The sequence below is a fragment of the Ursus maritimus genome, unplaced genomic scaffold (genome assembly GCF_017311325.1).
Source record: "Ursus maritimus isolate PB19 unplaced genomic scaffold, ASM1731132v1 scaffold_1, whole genome shotgun sequence".
Lineage (NCBI taxonomy): Eukaryota > Metazoa > Chordata > Mammalia > Carnivora > Ursidae > Ursus > Ursus maritimus.
Genome location: NW_024423343.1, coordinates 69,706,391 through 69,723,240, shown reverse-complemented (window position 1 = coordinate 69,723,240; position 16,850 = coordinate 69,706,391). Strand labels below are relative to the sequence as shown.

At 37.1% G+C, this 16,850-nt stretch overlaps 1 protein-coding gene across 1 annotated transcript in view; it reads right to left on the bottom strand.

Moving 5' to 3' along the window:
* Positions 1-16,850, bottom strand: part of BAZ2B (bromodomain adjacent to zinc finger domain 2B) — a 404,062-nt gene that overhangs the window by 25,936 nt on the left and 361,276 nt on the right. The window contains exons 28-29 of the mRNA XM_040644603.1: positions 11,890-11,952; positions 10,750-10,894 (exon numbers count right to left, since the gene is read on the bottom strand). Of these exons, the coding sequence (XP_040500537.1) occupies positions 10,750-10,894; positions 11,890-11,952 (208 nt within the window). The remainder of the gene's footprint in view (positions 1-10,749; positions 10,895-11,889; positions 11,953-16,850) is intronic.

Here is a 16,850-nt window from a genome sequence, read left to right as displayed (position 1 = left end):
ACTAGATCCACATAGGACGTAGCTGCTCTGAGACACTAGCTATGTTAGCATGATTGTAAGAAAACCCAGGGCTTGAGAGGGGAAGGCCTGACAACACGATCTTGGTGCAAAGAATGTTAAATGACAGAATCAGAACAGGTCCACCTAAGTGGACAATGGTTTTGACTTTACTCCTTCATCTGAGAGGCAATGTTAGAAAAGAAATAGTTCTTTCAGGTCATATAAGCCCCACTTCAGGGGAGGAAAAGGAAAGAGAGAGCCTAATGCACGGCACAGGTTTCTATACAAAATAAAAAGAAAAAAGGAGAAGATAGGATAGACTTCTGGCAGAGACTCCCTCACACCAATAAATGTAGCACTGCTCATAAACAGAAGGACCAGTAAGACAGAAGTTGATGGGTTGTGTAATTCTAGAGTGTGGAACTGTCATCCACTTCAAAAACCTGAGATGGTGGAAAAGAGACCTGTGAGATGAGACACAGAAGATCCAACCGCCGCAGGCCTAAAGACTTGTTTGGAGAGGGGGATTCGCCAGAAGGTTAGGTGAAGAAGGTGCCTGGGGAGGACTGTCCTACAGAGATTACAGCTGTTAAGCCTCACCCCCACTCACCATCTGGTAAGATCTCACAGTCTCTAGACTCTTCAGGAAGGATCTGGAGAATAGAACCTAGGGAAATACCCTGTATCATCTCAACTCCTGAAATGGGGTTATGGGTGGAAATATTCACAGTCATCAGCTCCACCTTATGAGGTTGATTCAACTCCAGAAGCCAGACTTTCTTTGTCCCTGATTTGGGCGCTTTCAAATTTAAGAAGGAGTAGGGCTGGGCTCTGTTCCTGGCCCCCCCCCCCCACTATGCTGGAAAGGAGAAGAGCCTCAAACATTTATGGGCTTGCTAGAAACGAGGCACCAAGTACCTACAGTTCCAGAATGCAAAAAAGCCTTGGCCAACAAGTTCCTTTACTGGGGCTGTGAGTTGGTCGTTACCTATGGCTCAAAGCCCAGAATCACAATCACTACAAAGGCTTTTGGGCCTTTTGTGTGAACTCCAATTGTTCCTTTAGTAGACTGCATACTGGCATGGAAATACTGGGGTATTTAAGTCCTGCAGAAGCATGTCCACATATCAGTTGGACATAATTGTTGTGACCTCTACTGGCGGCTTTGGCCAGGCATGTTGTCAACACTCAGATGCACTGACCAGGCCTGCCAAGGCCGCACAACACAGTTATATACCTGGAGAAGAAAGACTGCATTTCTTATGCAAGAACAGATTCAGGCAGGGGTACTGAACCACACCATTTCACTATTTAACAACCCTGTTTGACACTGTACTACAAGGGTCTTTGACTCCGACAAAGATACTCTGATGGCATTTGTTAGCTTTTGAGTATCTGATTTCCTCTAGCCACTGAATAGTATACACCTTTCCTGGATATGAAGGAGTTACTGTGCCTCTTCCACGTGTGGACTGAATAATACTATTAAGACTGAAGCATATTTATTATATAGTAGGTTTTCCAGAAATGATACAATCAAACGATTGGAATTCCTTTCTCAGTTGCTGCCATTCAACGATGGGCTGGCCAACATAGTACTGAATGGTTGGTCCACGCTCCCTCTTCTCCACAGGCAGTACAGAATGCTGGAACAGTATTCTAAAAGATGGCTGCACTAACCCCTCCATGGCGACCTCCGTCCACTGTCTGGTCTGGCTGCCCTCTACTGTTTATACTCTGAACACTCCTCACACCTCATAAAGGTCCCTCCACTTTGGTGAAGTTCCCTGACATCTTGAAGTTGAAAAGCAGAGCTGAAGAATCTACTTGGTATGCTGGGGACACTGAGTTTTTATGTCTCAACATTCCTCTCCTTTTTTGGTACCTTTCAACAGGCATTTGGGAGAATCCTGTTGTTCATATTACGGATGAATGGATGGATACAAATGTTGGTATTCTCCTGCTTTCCAGATGACACTTTCAAGCAACACCCGCAGGAGGGGCAATTTTGATTCTCTCTTTATTCTAAACAGTTCTAAATTTTTGTTGTGCACTCACCCTACAAGCAGGAGATTTTGCTGCCGTCCTTACACCCAGACAGTGGACTCCATCTGGAGGACATCTTTGGTGGGAAAATAGCACCTCCTGATTTCACGTGGAACTTACTGTTCCAGAAAAAAAAGGACAGACCATATGGATCACCCCTGAAGATAATGATGGACTTGGCGTGGGCATAAACATGCCTGACCACAGAAGGTGAGAGCGTGGATGTAATGTGAATAATTCTCTCGTCGCCTTACACATATTATCAAACTGTACTGAATAGTCCTCTACAGCTATCCCACACAATGACACTTATTTCAAAGCTATCAGGATGTTGTATTTGTCATCCTCAACCTACTTAATTATGGAGGACCTTCTGGGCATTCCACTCCCAGGCAATGCCGCAGGAATTCCTCATTACTCCAGAGTCCTCATTTGCTTGGGCTATCCGTAATTCTGTCCTTACTAATTAAACTGCGTAAAACTCTCTTCATCTTCTTCAAAGCAGAGGGACTCTCCGATCCTGACATCCCCACTCCCAGTGATCCATTTCCCACATCAGAGGCGCCCGATCACACTTTTCTCTATGTCAGACCTCAGCTGAGTCTGAGTAAGAGCACGCGGGCAGTGTGCTAACCCCAGGAAGCGTAACTGCCACGTGGATACAAAATGCAGCGCGGAACCACACTGGCTGGCCCTCTCAGTGATCCAGCAGCACGTATTTTCTTACATGAAAAGCAAGGCCTTCCTGCTTCCTACCTGGACATAACATTGTCTACATACTTTGGGAATAACTAGGAGACCCTTTATTATGACTCAAACTGGCTGGTTAGCTTAGTTGGTTAGAATGTGGTGCTAATAGTGACTCAAAATCTAAGACACTTGAGACTTTCCCAGCTATGATCTCTAGTATCAGCATCAGAACCTACTTGAAAGTCGACAGGTATGCAGAGATACAAGCTTTCATTACTTCGCACAAAGGCTCTTTCCTTGATAGCCACCCATGAAGCTGAGGATATGACCCAAAATCATCTACCCTTGGGGACACTGCCATTGAAAAGGCTTGGGCTCTTATCACTGAACACATTAGCATTGATTCCTTGACCTGAGTAGTATTATAAATGCATAGTTTCAGACCATTTGTTGAATATACTATAGACACATGGCTCAGGGGAACTCTACATCTACTAATGTTGTGGAATCTTGTTCGTTTCGGAATTCCTCTGGCTTATCTGATATCTCCTTCAGAAGGCACATCTAAAATCCAATTGATAACTGTTCCAGATGGGAAGGCATACATCTAGAGAGCCACGCCAAGGATCAGGCAGTGGACTGAAGGGGAATAAACCCTCAGTTTTAGCTAAATGCCTACAGGGGCTCTCCCTCTTCCCTGAGGTCCATCAGCAAGCCAGATTAGCCACTGAGCTAGTTTGCAGAGGGACAGCAGGGCCTTTGTTCCCAAGGCTCTCAGCATGTGGAATCTGCCCTTTGTATTCGTACTCCCTGCTGCTGTTCCCAGGTCCAGAGGTCCTTTGATATATATGCCGTTGCTTAGAGAAACAAAGGATTTTCTACCTTTTCTCGGACTAACCTAAAAAAACAGAGTATGAAGGAAGGCATCTCTCTTGGGGTGCTCTTATTGCTTGTCCAGTCTGCAACTGGACAACACTCTTGTGGAACCAATGTGGGGGCTTAGCAGATCCATGTTCTTTGTTACGTCTCTACTCTAGAGTTACCATACTGATAAACTTTGTTATTAGCACCGTGTGGTTCACTTAATGGTGTGAGTTATCTTGCATCTTGTACAACATGAATTTAATTAATAATTTTCTTTGGAGGTAATCCAAGATCTGATATCTTCTCTGGATGAAGCTATAGTAGGGATTTTTAAAAATACTTGGGCATTTATTTTTTAAAAACTTGCGCATTTAAAATTTTAAATAGATGAATGTTGTGAAATCTAAGTTCATTAAGAACAGATTGTGCTTTTAGATAACTTTTAAAAAGTGCTAAATGAGAGGACTAGAATATTGCATATTGTTAATACTGCATTAACTTTTAATATCCACTTATTTTATGGTAGTTTCTACCAGTTAGTACTTATTCATCCTTATCAGCCTCGCCTCTCGGATACACTACTTGGCTATAGTGCACATTAATATGCCCTTGTTCTTTGCCTTCATATATGGTATATCTTCCCAATTAGATTGCAAGCTCTATCTGGATAGAGACAGGTTAATTGATTCCTTTGTATCTCATAGTACTTAGGACAAGGCACAATATAAGTGCATATTAAACACTTGATGATTAAAATCATAAAGGTTTTTCCATTTTAATTAGCTGTAAGATAAAGAGAAGGAATCTACATCTGTTATTTATTTTATAACTTTCATAGCACTTAAAATAATATAGCACATTCATCAGTGAATTAATAAAAACTTTATGAGAAAATAACCCCAGGTGAAAATTTATTCCTATTTTTTCTCTGTACCATACAACAACCACAAATAATAGTATAAAGTACAATTAATGTTTATATATCACTTTGTAGCTCTCTTAAATCTATTATTTGACATGATAACAACAAAAGAATTTATACAGAGCCTATTAAAATTCTTTTGTAGAAAGAAAGTTCAGGGTTCAGAGAGGTTAAGTGGTAGGGCCTGAATAGAAACTGAGGTCCAATAACTACAAATTCAATAAATGTTATTTAATCTGAGAGGCCTAAAATTAAAATGAAAAGTTTCCTATAAGCTATTCTTATAAAGACATTTAATTCTTTCTTGAAGTATTTTTAATGTGCCTGTGATATATAAAGTATTATGTTTAACACTAAGAAGAATCAAAAAGTACATGACAATTATAAAACTTAAATAATATGAACAGTATATCTATCAATTGCCAAGATAATGGTATAATTACTTGGTTTTCTAGGAGTTCACAGATAGTAAAAATTAGTTCCACTTACATAAGCTGCGGAAGAATTTATAAAAGGGCTAGAACTTGAGCTGGATGAAGAAAGGTGAAATTTAGATGGCAAAGAAAAGGCAAATTAGCATTATATTGAACAGAATTTGACAAAACAAAGTATGCAAAGAAGGAGGAATGCGCATGTTAAGCAATGGTGAGTAGACTTGTCTATGCTAATTCATATTGGAGAACAGTATAAAGATATTTTGAAGTCAGATTTATAGAAGGCCTTGAACGCTTGAATGCTAGGTTGTATACAGACTTATTACACCATCTTATCAGCAATAGGGAGTCATTCAAAGTTTTGGAGTAGAGACATGACATGACGACAGAATGTAATAGAAGGAAGAGACTGTATATAGAGAAGTTGGGGACAGGTGTAATAATCCACATACGTTATTAATAAAGAACTGATTTCAGCAGATTAACTTCAGACATTCTGAAGGAAAGCTGATGCCCTAGATAACTTCAAGTTTACATGCCCAGGTGAGTGAGATTGATGTAGCCCTTAAATCAGATTGAAGAATATGTACTTGGTCTGCAGTAGGGCTTGTTGGTTTGTTTTTTTTTTCCTCTTAAGCTTCTCAGATGGTTCTTATAGATAGGGCAAAGCGACCTGCCTGGGTACTTCTTTACCGCTCCTAAGCTTTACCAAGGCTCTGCATCTAACAAGCGACTCACAATTTTACAACTTTTTGTAATTTTAAGATTTAAAATTAGATCTCTAAAGACATATCCACTTTTATGTTTACTGCAGCATTATTTTTTAAGTTTTTTTTTTTAATTCCAGTTAGTTAACATACAGTGTTTTGGGCGTACAATTTAGTGATTCAATACTTATATACAACACTCGGTGCTCATCACAAGTGCCCTCCTTAATACTCATCACCAATTTCACCCTTCCCCACACCCACCTCCCCTCTGGGAACCTTCAGTGTGTTCTCTACAGTCAAGAGTCTGTTTCTTGGTTTGCCTCTCTCTTTTTTTCTCCTATGTTCATCTGTTTTATTTCTTAAATTCGACATGAGTGAAATCCTATGGTATCTGTCTTTCTCTGACTGGCTTATTTCACTTAGCGTAATACTCTCTAGCTCCATCCATGTCACTGCAAATGGCAAGATTTCATTCTTTTTTATGGCTGAGTAATACTCCACTGTGTGTGTGTGTGTGTGTGTGTGTGTGTGTGTGTGTGTGTACCACTTCTTTATCCATTCATCAGTATATGGACATTTTGGCTCTTCCCATAATTTGGCTATTGTAAATAATCCTGCTATAAACACTGGGGTGCATGTATCCCTTTGAATCTCTATTTTTGTATTCTCTGGGTAAATACCTAGTAGTGCAATTGCTAGACTGTAGGGTAGTTCTACTTTTAACTTTCTGAGGAAGCTCCATACTGTTTTCTCCTGGCTGCACCAGTTTGCATTCCCACCAACAGTGTAAGAGGGCTCCCCCTTCTCCACATCCTCACCAACACTTGTTTCTTGTGTTGTTAATTTTACCCATTCTGACAGCTGTGAGGTGATATCTCATTGTGGTTCTGATTTGTATTTCTCTGATGATGAGTGATTTGTGCATTTTTCATGTGTCTGTTCGCCATCTGTATGTCTTTTTTGGGAAAATGTCTATTCACGTCTTCTGCCCATTTTTTTAATTGGACTGTGCTTTTTGAGTATTTGAGTCTTATAACTTCTTCATATATCTTTGATACTAATCCTTTATCAGGTATGTCATTTCTAAATATCTTTTCCAGTTCCATAGGTTGCCCTTTAGTTTTATTGATTGTTTCCTTCACTGTGCAGAAGCTTTTTATTTTGATAAAGTCCTGATAGTTTATTTTTGCTTTTGTTTCCCTTGCCTCAGGAGACATATGTAGTAAGAAGCTGCTATGGCTGGTGTCAGAGAGGTTACTGCCTGTATTCTCCTTTAGGATTTTAATGGTTTCCTGTCTTACATTTAGGTCCTTAATCCATTTTGACTTTCTTTTCATGTACGGTGTAAGAAAGTGACCCAGTTTCATTCTTTGGCATGCAGTGTTAATTTTCAATAGCCAAGATACTGAAGCAACCCAAGGGTCCATCAATAGGTGAATGAATAAGAAGATGTGGCATATACAGACACACACACACACAGGAGTATTACTCAGCTATAAAAAAGAATAAAATCTTGCCATTTGGAACAACATGTATAGGCCTAGAAGGTATAGTGCTAGGTCAAATAAGTCAGTCAGAAAAAGACAAATACCATAGGATTTGACTCATATGTGGAATTTAAGAATCAGAACAAATGAATAAAAAATAAGATAAAAAAACCCCAGACTTTTTAAATACAGAGAACAAACTGGTGGCTGCCAGAATGGAGGTGGGTTGGGGGATAAATGAAATAAAGGGGATCAAGAGTACACTTATCTTGGGGCACCTGGGTGGCTCAGTCAGTTAAGCACCCGACTTCAGCTCAGGTCATGATCTCAGGGTCCTGGGATTGAACCCCAAGTCAAGCCCTACGTTGAGGCCTGTGCTCAGCACGGAGTGTGCTTCTCCCTCTGCCCCTCCCCCTGCTCCTGTTCTCTTTCTCTCTCTCTCTCAAAGAAATAAAATCTTAAAAAAAAAAAAAAAAAGAGTACACTTATCCTGATGAGCACTGAGTAATGTATAGAACTGTTGAATCATTATATTGTATACCTGAAACTGATATAATACTATGTTAATCAAATTTAAATAAAAAAATAGATTCCTATACTAAAACTTGCATTTAATTTCATTCTGAACAAGCTCCTCCTCTTGGCTTCTCTGATTCAGTTTTTAAAAAATCACAATTTTTCTACTGAGGATTAATTCATCAAATTTATCTCAATTCCAGTTATATAATATACAATAATTTCTCATAGGAATTCTACCTTTATGATATCATGGTCTTCCCATGTTCCTTGTTTGCACCTGAGCTTAGGGCCTCCCTACTTTTTATCTAGGTTACTAGAATGATCCCACAACTGATTTTTCACCCCTTTTTTGCCAATCCAATGTGTATTTAACTTCCAGATTATTTTAGTGTAGTTCCCCTGCCTATATTAGTCTCTGCCTTCAAAGCTCATAATCTAGTGATAGAAATGGCCAAAAATTGTGATAAAATATTAAAGTAGGCTATAAACATTTCCCTGTTTTGAGCCTTTTAGGCACTTCGTGTTTATACCTTTGATTGGCTTTGACTTTACTCTGATTTGCAAAGTTCTAACTTTTCCTAGAGTTGCCTTTGGTACCATCCCTGGGTTGGAAAGCAAGTATATTGGGATATAGGTCTATCTGGAAAGGCTGGGAGTTCCCCAGATACATCAACCAGAAAAATTCTGTTTTTTGTTAGATATTGGGGTTCTGCCTAAGGTTTTTAAAATTTTAATTTATTTAAACTAAAACAAAACTAAAAAAACAGTTAACCCATTTAACACATTTCTTCTACCACCACCCCACACACACCTCTGGCAACCATCAATCTGTTCTTTGTATCTAAGAGCTTGGTTTTCTTTTCTTTTTCTTTTATTATTTTTTGAGATTACACATATAAGAGAGATCATGTGGTATTTGTCTTTCTCTGTCTGACTTCACTTAGCATAATGTCCTTGAGGTCCATCTATGTTGTGGCAAAGAGCAAGATTTCATTCTTTTTTATGGCTAAGTAACATTCCATATGGTGTGTGTGTGTGTGTGTGTGTGTGTGTGTGTGTGTGTGTGTAGATCACATCGTCTTTATCCATTCATTCACTGATGGACACACAGGTTGTTTCCATATCCTGGAATAATATGTGAATGATATGGAATGATTTGTGAATAATACTGCAGTGAACATGGGGGTACATATGCCTTTTTGGGTTAGTGTTTTCATTTTCTTCAGATAAACACCCAGAAGTAGAATTGCTGGATCATATGATAGTTCTATTTTTAATTTTTTGAGGAACCCTCATATTCTTTTCCATAGGCTTTACCAATTTACATCTCCACCAGCAAGAGTTCCCTTTTCTTCACATTGTCACCAACACTTGTAATTTCTTGTCTTCTTGACTCTCGCCATTCTAACGGGTATGAAGTGAGATCTCATTGTGATTTTGATCTGCGTTTCTTTGATGATTAATGATACTGAGCACCTTTTCCTATGCCTGTTGGCCATCTGTATGTTTTCTTTGGAAAAATGTCCATTCAGATCTGCCCATTTTTTTAATCAGATCGTTTTTCTGCTTTGAGTCACATGAGTTCTTTACATACTTTGGTTATTAGTCCCTTATCAGATATAAGATTTGCAAATATTTTGCCCACTCAGTAGATTGCCTTTTCATTTCAACAATGGTTTCCTTTGCTGTGCAAAAACTTTTTAGACTCATGTAGTCTCATTTATTTATTACTGTTTTTCCATGCTTAAAATATTTTTATTTTAAAATATTTTATGTAAAAAGTTAAAAAAGGAACTAACCACACTAGTCTGTAAAATCAACATGCTGGCCCATCAAGATCCAATTTTTAAAAAGAAATAAAAGGCAGCTGAAGTTTCCATGCACCCTCCCTGACTCCATTAGCAACTCCTGCTCTGGGAAGGCAGAGCATGAGTTTCACGTATCATTCCAGTACATGACTTCATACTCTTACTTCATATAATTTGAAGCTATAGGAAAGATATTATTGCGTAAAACAACACTGTTTACTATATGCCAACAAAGCCTACATGTCAGCCACTACTCTAAGTACTTTACATGCATTATTAACTGCTCCCTGCAAAAGATTTTTATTTTTAAAAAAGGGTGGTTCCATTGCTAAAAACAACTACTTCATAAAAATTTGGGTCTGGACATCTATGTGATTAATCAATCCCCTCTTTCCACTGGACTATTAAACTACTACAAGGCATGGATTGTGTTTTATGTAACTTTGAACCTCCTGCAGTACCTAAAAATGCCTGGCATAAAGTGGGTATTCAAAAAAAAATGTGTTGAGAGAAGTTTTTGCCTACATGCATCACCATGGAGCCATAGCTACATCCTCGAACTTATAAGCACCTGACATAATACTCTCAGTCCCATCAGAACGTTAACATTTGGAAACACCTGAACACGCAATTCTAAAAAGTTCAATTCCAGACGGTTTATTCTAGCACACAAACGCACTGTGTACAGAGTTAGTTACTGCAACACAAGTGGAGGCGGCAAGAGAATAGTCTAAAGGTAAAACATCAAGGATTGTGTGGTAACACAAAATAGAGAAAGAAAAAAGTATAATGGAGAAGGAGGTGATCATAAATTTCAAACATCAACAAGATTTCAAGATGAATGAGGATTATGACAAGGATCTTAGTTTAAGCAAGTTATCTCCATCCTCCAGTACTGTCAGGATGGATGCTTGTTGCAAAGATTGAAGAATAAACCACATGTTAACAAATTTGACAATGGGAAGGGAGAAAAAAGTGGAGAAGCAGCTATAAAGGATAATACAGGTGAAGATCCTTGTCCACTAAATTAGAAAAGAATAGTTTATGTTTGATGTCAGAAAGAGCGGCAGAAAAGAAATCATGAACAGGGAAAGAATATTTATCAGCGAAAGAGGCATTATGAGTTCAAAAGGAATGGAAATCAAGGTCTTACAATGTTTACCCATAAAGCGAATTTGATTCTGGAAGCACAAAATATATTGAAGAAGTAACAGGGTTTTAAAAAATATGGTTTCTTATATTATTTTGTAACAGATTAATAGTTCCTACCTTCACCACTCTCCATGCCTTCTACAAAAATCCCCCCACACTGGGGAAGAATCCAGTACCGGCGTCTGTAACGATCCTGGCCAAACATCATCGAACGCAAAGAGTGAGAAGCGTCAAAGAGCTTCCTTCTGTACTGACTCTGTTGCTGTTAAAAAATGATGAATATAATTAAGCTATGGGTGTCAAATGCTTTAAAAATTAATATATAAGTGACTTTACACTTATTATGCCTTTAATAAGCAGATAAATTTCACTACTGGGAACAGACAGCAAAAGAGCTAAATATTACATGCCTGACTCCAATTTCAGTAACACTTATAAAGTTAGAAATTATCTTGAAAATAACTGGAATATTTTTGTTACCATGGATTAAGGAGATGCTTTATTTTATCAGTTATCTTATAGTAAAGCTCATCTTATGCTTGCTAATAAACAATGTGATCAAGTATTTTACTGGCCAGAACAAACTGGCTCAATTCTATTGATTATATAGTGCACGACAAATAATTCTCACATATGTAATTGACCATATCTGTATTTGCTTATTTTTATACTCATACTGTAAACCTAGGCAACATATACAACTAAGTTTTGGGATAAATTTGAGATGACTCTAACATTGATATAATATATAGGTATCTCATAATATTAATCTCACAATACTTTCAAAAATTCCTCTTTTTTACAAAAGTTCATTTAAAACTTCATTAATGCTACTGAAATTCAATTTTTAATTGAATATTTTAAGTGAGAAGTACACAAATATATAGTTTATAAATCCAATGCAAATAAAATACACAAATATAGTAATGTAAAATAAAATATAAGATGCTGAAACTATTACCATGATATTTGATTGAACTTTAAAAGTAATTAACTCCAAGAAATAAAACCATACATTTACTTATATTTTGTATTTAAATGAAGAGCTAAAGAATATGGCCCTGATTAAGTTTAAGCTTTTAACCTTGGCATTAAACTTTTAAGGTTTAATTGTGAGACTGTTTCTAGAGCTTCTCATTTTAATTACTCATAAAAAAAGCTTGTTTTTATTTAGCAACCAGAAGAACTAATCCCATATAAGGTGGATCTTTTAAACACTGCAAAAAAGATGTTAACTATAATCTGAAAAGTGCTTACTTTACTCAGTTTTTCAATCTGTTTTTCTAGCTCTTCAACACTTGCTGCTTGGTCACCTTCATCCTATACGTGACAAAATACAGTATCATTTATCTGTTTTGAAGATTTCTTTAATCAATCAGCAAATATTTAATGAAAGTCTCCTATACACAAAGTACTAGGATAGGCACTATGGAAACAGGTAAGACTCAGTTGTTGCTCTTTATAAATAAAATAATCTGGTAGGGAGACAAAATATTAACACTAAAAAATAAAACCCATCAAATATAGTAGGCAGCTATAAGGATCTCAAGATAGGTAGAGATTAAGAATCATGGGGTTCGGGGCGCCTGGGTGGCACAGCGGTTAAGTGTCTGTCTTCGGCTCAGGGTGTGATCCCGGCGTTATGGGATCGAGCCCCACATCAGGCTCCTCCGCTATGAGCCTGCTTCTTCCTCTCCCACTTCCCCTACTTGTGTTCCCTCTCTCTCTGGCTGTCTCTATCTCTGTCAAATAAATAAATAAAATCTTTAAAAAAAAAAAAAAGAATCATGGGGTTCAGGGGAGGGTGTGATTTATTCTAGTGGGAATCTATACCAAGAAAGGCTACATGGAAGAAGTTGTGTTTTGTTGTTGCTATTGTTGCTTTTGTTTCAAGAAGTTGTGTTTTAATCAGCTATTGAAGAATGGTTAGGAATTGATCAATGAGAGAAAAGAAGGCAGGGCATTCCAGAAAGAGTTTGACACATGACCTGAAAGGTTCATCAAGAGATAATGTGGGAGACGAGGCATGGATGAGTTGAGGGCTAAATTGTGGAGAGCTGTAAATGCTTGGCAATGGACAATAATATCCTTTGAGGGAGGTTAAACATCAGAACTATGCTTTACAAAGATTAATCTGATAACAGTTGTAAGATGGCCTGGAGCAGGGAAAAGGACTAGAATTGGCAAATCTTTTTAGTAGATCCCTGCAGTGATTCAAAAGGGAGGGAGAATGTGGGCCTCACTGGTGTCAAAGAGGTAGAAATGAGGAAAGCAAAGGGATGTAAGAGATATTACATAATTAGAACTGCTAAGTCCTGACAAGTCTGGGATCTGAGGCAGGGAAGGGTGAGAGAGAGGAAGGAAAGAGTAAATTATGATATTAAGGCTTTAAATCTGGGAACTGCAAAAATACCGGTACCATTAATCAAAAGAGTCATTTTTAGAGCAAAGAAGGTTAAGTTATATTTTGAACACATTGAGCTTTTAGACAAAAAAATTATCTCTACTATGCATAGTACTAATTTCATAAATGGAAAGTACATATATGGCTATATGAATTTTTTCATTCTAGAAAATAAATATAGGAAAACTAGCCCTAAATTATGTTTGAGAGGGAAAGCATGAGGTAATAGAAGGTGTATGTGCTTCCTTGAATCTCAGGGGCACTACTTTCACATAGGCAAATTACTTAACTCTTCTAAGACTGTTTTGTTATATGTAAATTGATCATAACATCATCTGTAACATGAGATTTTTGTGAGAACTAAATAAGAACAGATCTGAAAGCAACTAGCATAGTTCCTGGCATTGAATATATATATATGATTACTTTCCTTTTTTCTGAAAATTGTACTTTAATGAGAAGATGCAGGTACATCTTAGGATAAAAAACCAGAAACTTATTTTTGATGTTCACTTTCTTTAAGTATTGTTCCAAAGCCACATTGCCACCAACTACTCATGTACAGGTATTTCTACAACAGTATGGTTATCGCCCCAATAAAAGGAAGTGAAAGGAAAATCTCAACAGTTTTACCATTATCTATCATTTATCCACTCCTTATCCAAACTTAGTGAACCAAGTTACAAAAGCATTCAGGCACACTTTTTGTATGCCTAATAGAAATATGATTTCTATGATAGTAATATGATTTCTATTTGGGATTTTAAAAAAACCTAAAATCTTTAAATCTTGACTCTCAAATAGGTATTTACATATCTGTAGGATTCTAAACTGATCTTTTGACCAAAGGATAAATGTTTGATAATTTGCTTATGTAAAAATACAATTCAATCAACAAATATTTGAAATAAGACATTGAAGTAGCTATGTATCAGCCAAATTAACTAGTTGCTCTTTCTAAGACTCTTCCCATGATGGAAAAGAAATAAAATATCAACTAAAGTTTTATTTAAAGGAGCTCTGGCTAACAGTCCTTATAATTTTAAGAGAGTGAAGGAACTTGAAAGACCAGAAAGGCAACAACAAAATTAAGAACACAGAATCCCTGCCCTGGTTCTCCATGGTTTATCATCCAACAGAGAGGGCCATTATATGTCCCTGTATGCTGGAGTTTAACTGTCCACATAACCTTACGTGCCTAATTGTGAAGTTAAGGCTCACAAAAGTTTCAACATAAATCTAAGTATTAGAGAGACTCCATGTGTTAAAGGAATGAAAAGTGAGAAGAGGGGATCGTGTTTGAGACAAAGAGCTATCTATGACTTAGTCAAGGGCAGTATTTTCTTTTTTTTTAATTGTATTTTTTATAATAATTTTTTATTATATTATGTTAGTCACCATACAGTACATCCCTAGTTTTTGATGTAAAGTTCCATAATTCATTACTTGCATATAACACCCAGTGCACCATACAATATGTGCCCTCCTTAATACCCATCACTGACTGGCCTATCCCATTCCCCCACCCCCCTCCCCTCTGAAGCCCTCTGTTTGTTTACCAGAGTAGATAGTCTCTCATGGTTCATTCCCCCTTATGTTTACCCCCCCTTTCTTCTTCCCTTTCTTCTCCTACTGATCTTCCTACTTCTTATCTTCCATAAATGAGTGAAACCGTATGATAATTGTCTTTCTCTGCTTGACTTATTTCGCTTAGCATTATCTCCTCCAGTCCCGTCCATGTTGCTGCAAATGTTGAGAAATCGTTCTTTTTGATGGCTGAGTAATATTCCATTGTATATGTGGACCACATCTTCTTAATCCAGTCATCTGTTGAAGGGCATCTCGGCTCCTTCCACAATTTAGCTATTGTGGACAATGCTGCTATGACCATTGGGGTGCGTATGGCCCTTCTCTTCACTACGTCTGTATCTTTGGGGTAAATACCTAGTAGTGCAATTGCTGGATCATAGGGTAGCTCAATTTTTAACTTTTTAAGGGACCTCCACACTGTTTTCCAAAGTGGCTGTACCAATTTGGATTCCCACCAACAATGTAAGAGGGATCCCCTTTTCCATATCCTCTCCAACTGATTTGTTGTTTCCTGCCTTGTCAATTTTTGCCATTCTAACTGGTGTAAGGTGGTATCTCAATGTGGTTTTGATTTGAATTTCCCTGATGGCTAATGATTTTGAACATTTTTTCATGTGTCTGTTAGCCATTTGTATGTCTTCATTGGAAAAGTGTCTGTTCATATCTTCTGCCCATTTTTTGATTTGATTATTTGTTTCCCGTGTATTGAGTTTGAGAAGTTCTTTGTAGATCTTGGATACCAGTCTTTTATCTGTAGTGTCATTTGCAAATATCTTCTCCCATTCCGTGGGCTGCCTCTTAGTTTTTTTGACTCTTTCCTTGGCTGTGCAGAAGCTTTTTCTAACTGAAAGAGATCATGTGGGTCTCTGCAATTAATCCTTTAAGAAGTAAAACTACTGACATGACCTATACTTTAATCAAGAGGCAAAATCTATTTTTGGAGGAATAATGTGCCTATCTTATCAGTCAGATTCATTAAATAGTTAAAATTATATTTAATAGGAAATTGAGAAGTGGCTGCCAATTCTTCATTATGAAGAGTAGCTCTCAAATCACTTAAAGGAAATGCTAATTTGCCTTCTTAGGTCCTAAAATATTTATTATTTTTAAAAGCTTTTAAACTGTTCACTCAATGTTAGTAACAAGCTATACATTTGCCAGGATTTTGATCAATGAAACCCTACAATCTAAGTTAACTCTATAGTTCAACATTCACAAAAAAATAAAGTACCACTTTAAATAATACATCTGGCCTAAGAAACATTAATCATGATTTTTAAATAATTAATAATGATTTTTAATCTCCCTTAAAAAAATGTATGGTTTGTTAATTTTCCGTGTGAAAACAGCAGCAAAACAAATAATTTCTGTAAATAAACTCTAATTTAGTGGGATAACTACCCAGTAGAATACACTGAAATCCCAATACAGAGTTTTAAAATTTATGAGGGTTAACACTTCAAAACAATTTATAACATTAAGTGCTAAAGAGTGATTCTAATTCTATGAAAAGGTGATTAATATTGGTCAGAAAGGTTTAATCCCTTCTACAGAGACAGCTCCACTTGCCAAATGAAGCAGACTGGTTATAAATGGTATCTTTTGTTTGAGTAATTACAATTCTGATATCAAAATTATATACCCTTCACATTATTTATCACAGCATGAAAATATATGATCAAGTGGTTTCAAAAGTACAACATTGTGAAATAATTAATTTCTGCAAGGAATGTCAATATAGTCTCCTTTTCAGATTGGTACTCAAAAGAAGTAAAGCTCATTCTAGTGATTTTTATCATTTTGGTTTAAAATATAACATGGGGAAAAATTTATGAAAACATTTTGCATCTATGCTCTTTTTATTCAAGAGAATTGTATGGCACATGATCTTGTACATTCCTCCACATTATCAAAAGATTCAGTCAAAATTTTGATTCAGTAATTCATCATTGGTCTTGATTAGGTAATATTTTCATACATTCTATCAATAAATTCATCCCTCTAAGTCTTCTTTCCTTATTTTTCCAGCAGTACTTAGTTGGTGTAGGAAAGGAAAAGAATTCTTTCTCGAGGGATGCCTAGGTGGCTCAGTTGGTTGGGCATCTGCCTTCGGCTCAGGTCACGATCCTGGGGTCCTGGGATGGAGTCCTGTATCACGTTCCTTGCTCAGCAGGGAGCCTGCTTCTCCCCCTGCCTGCTACTCCCCATGCTTGTGCACACTCTT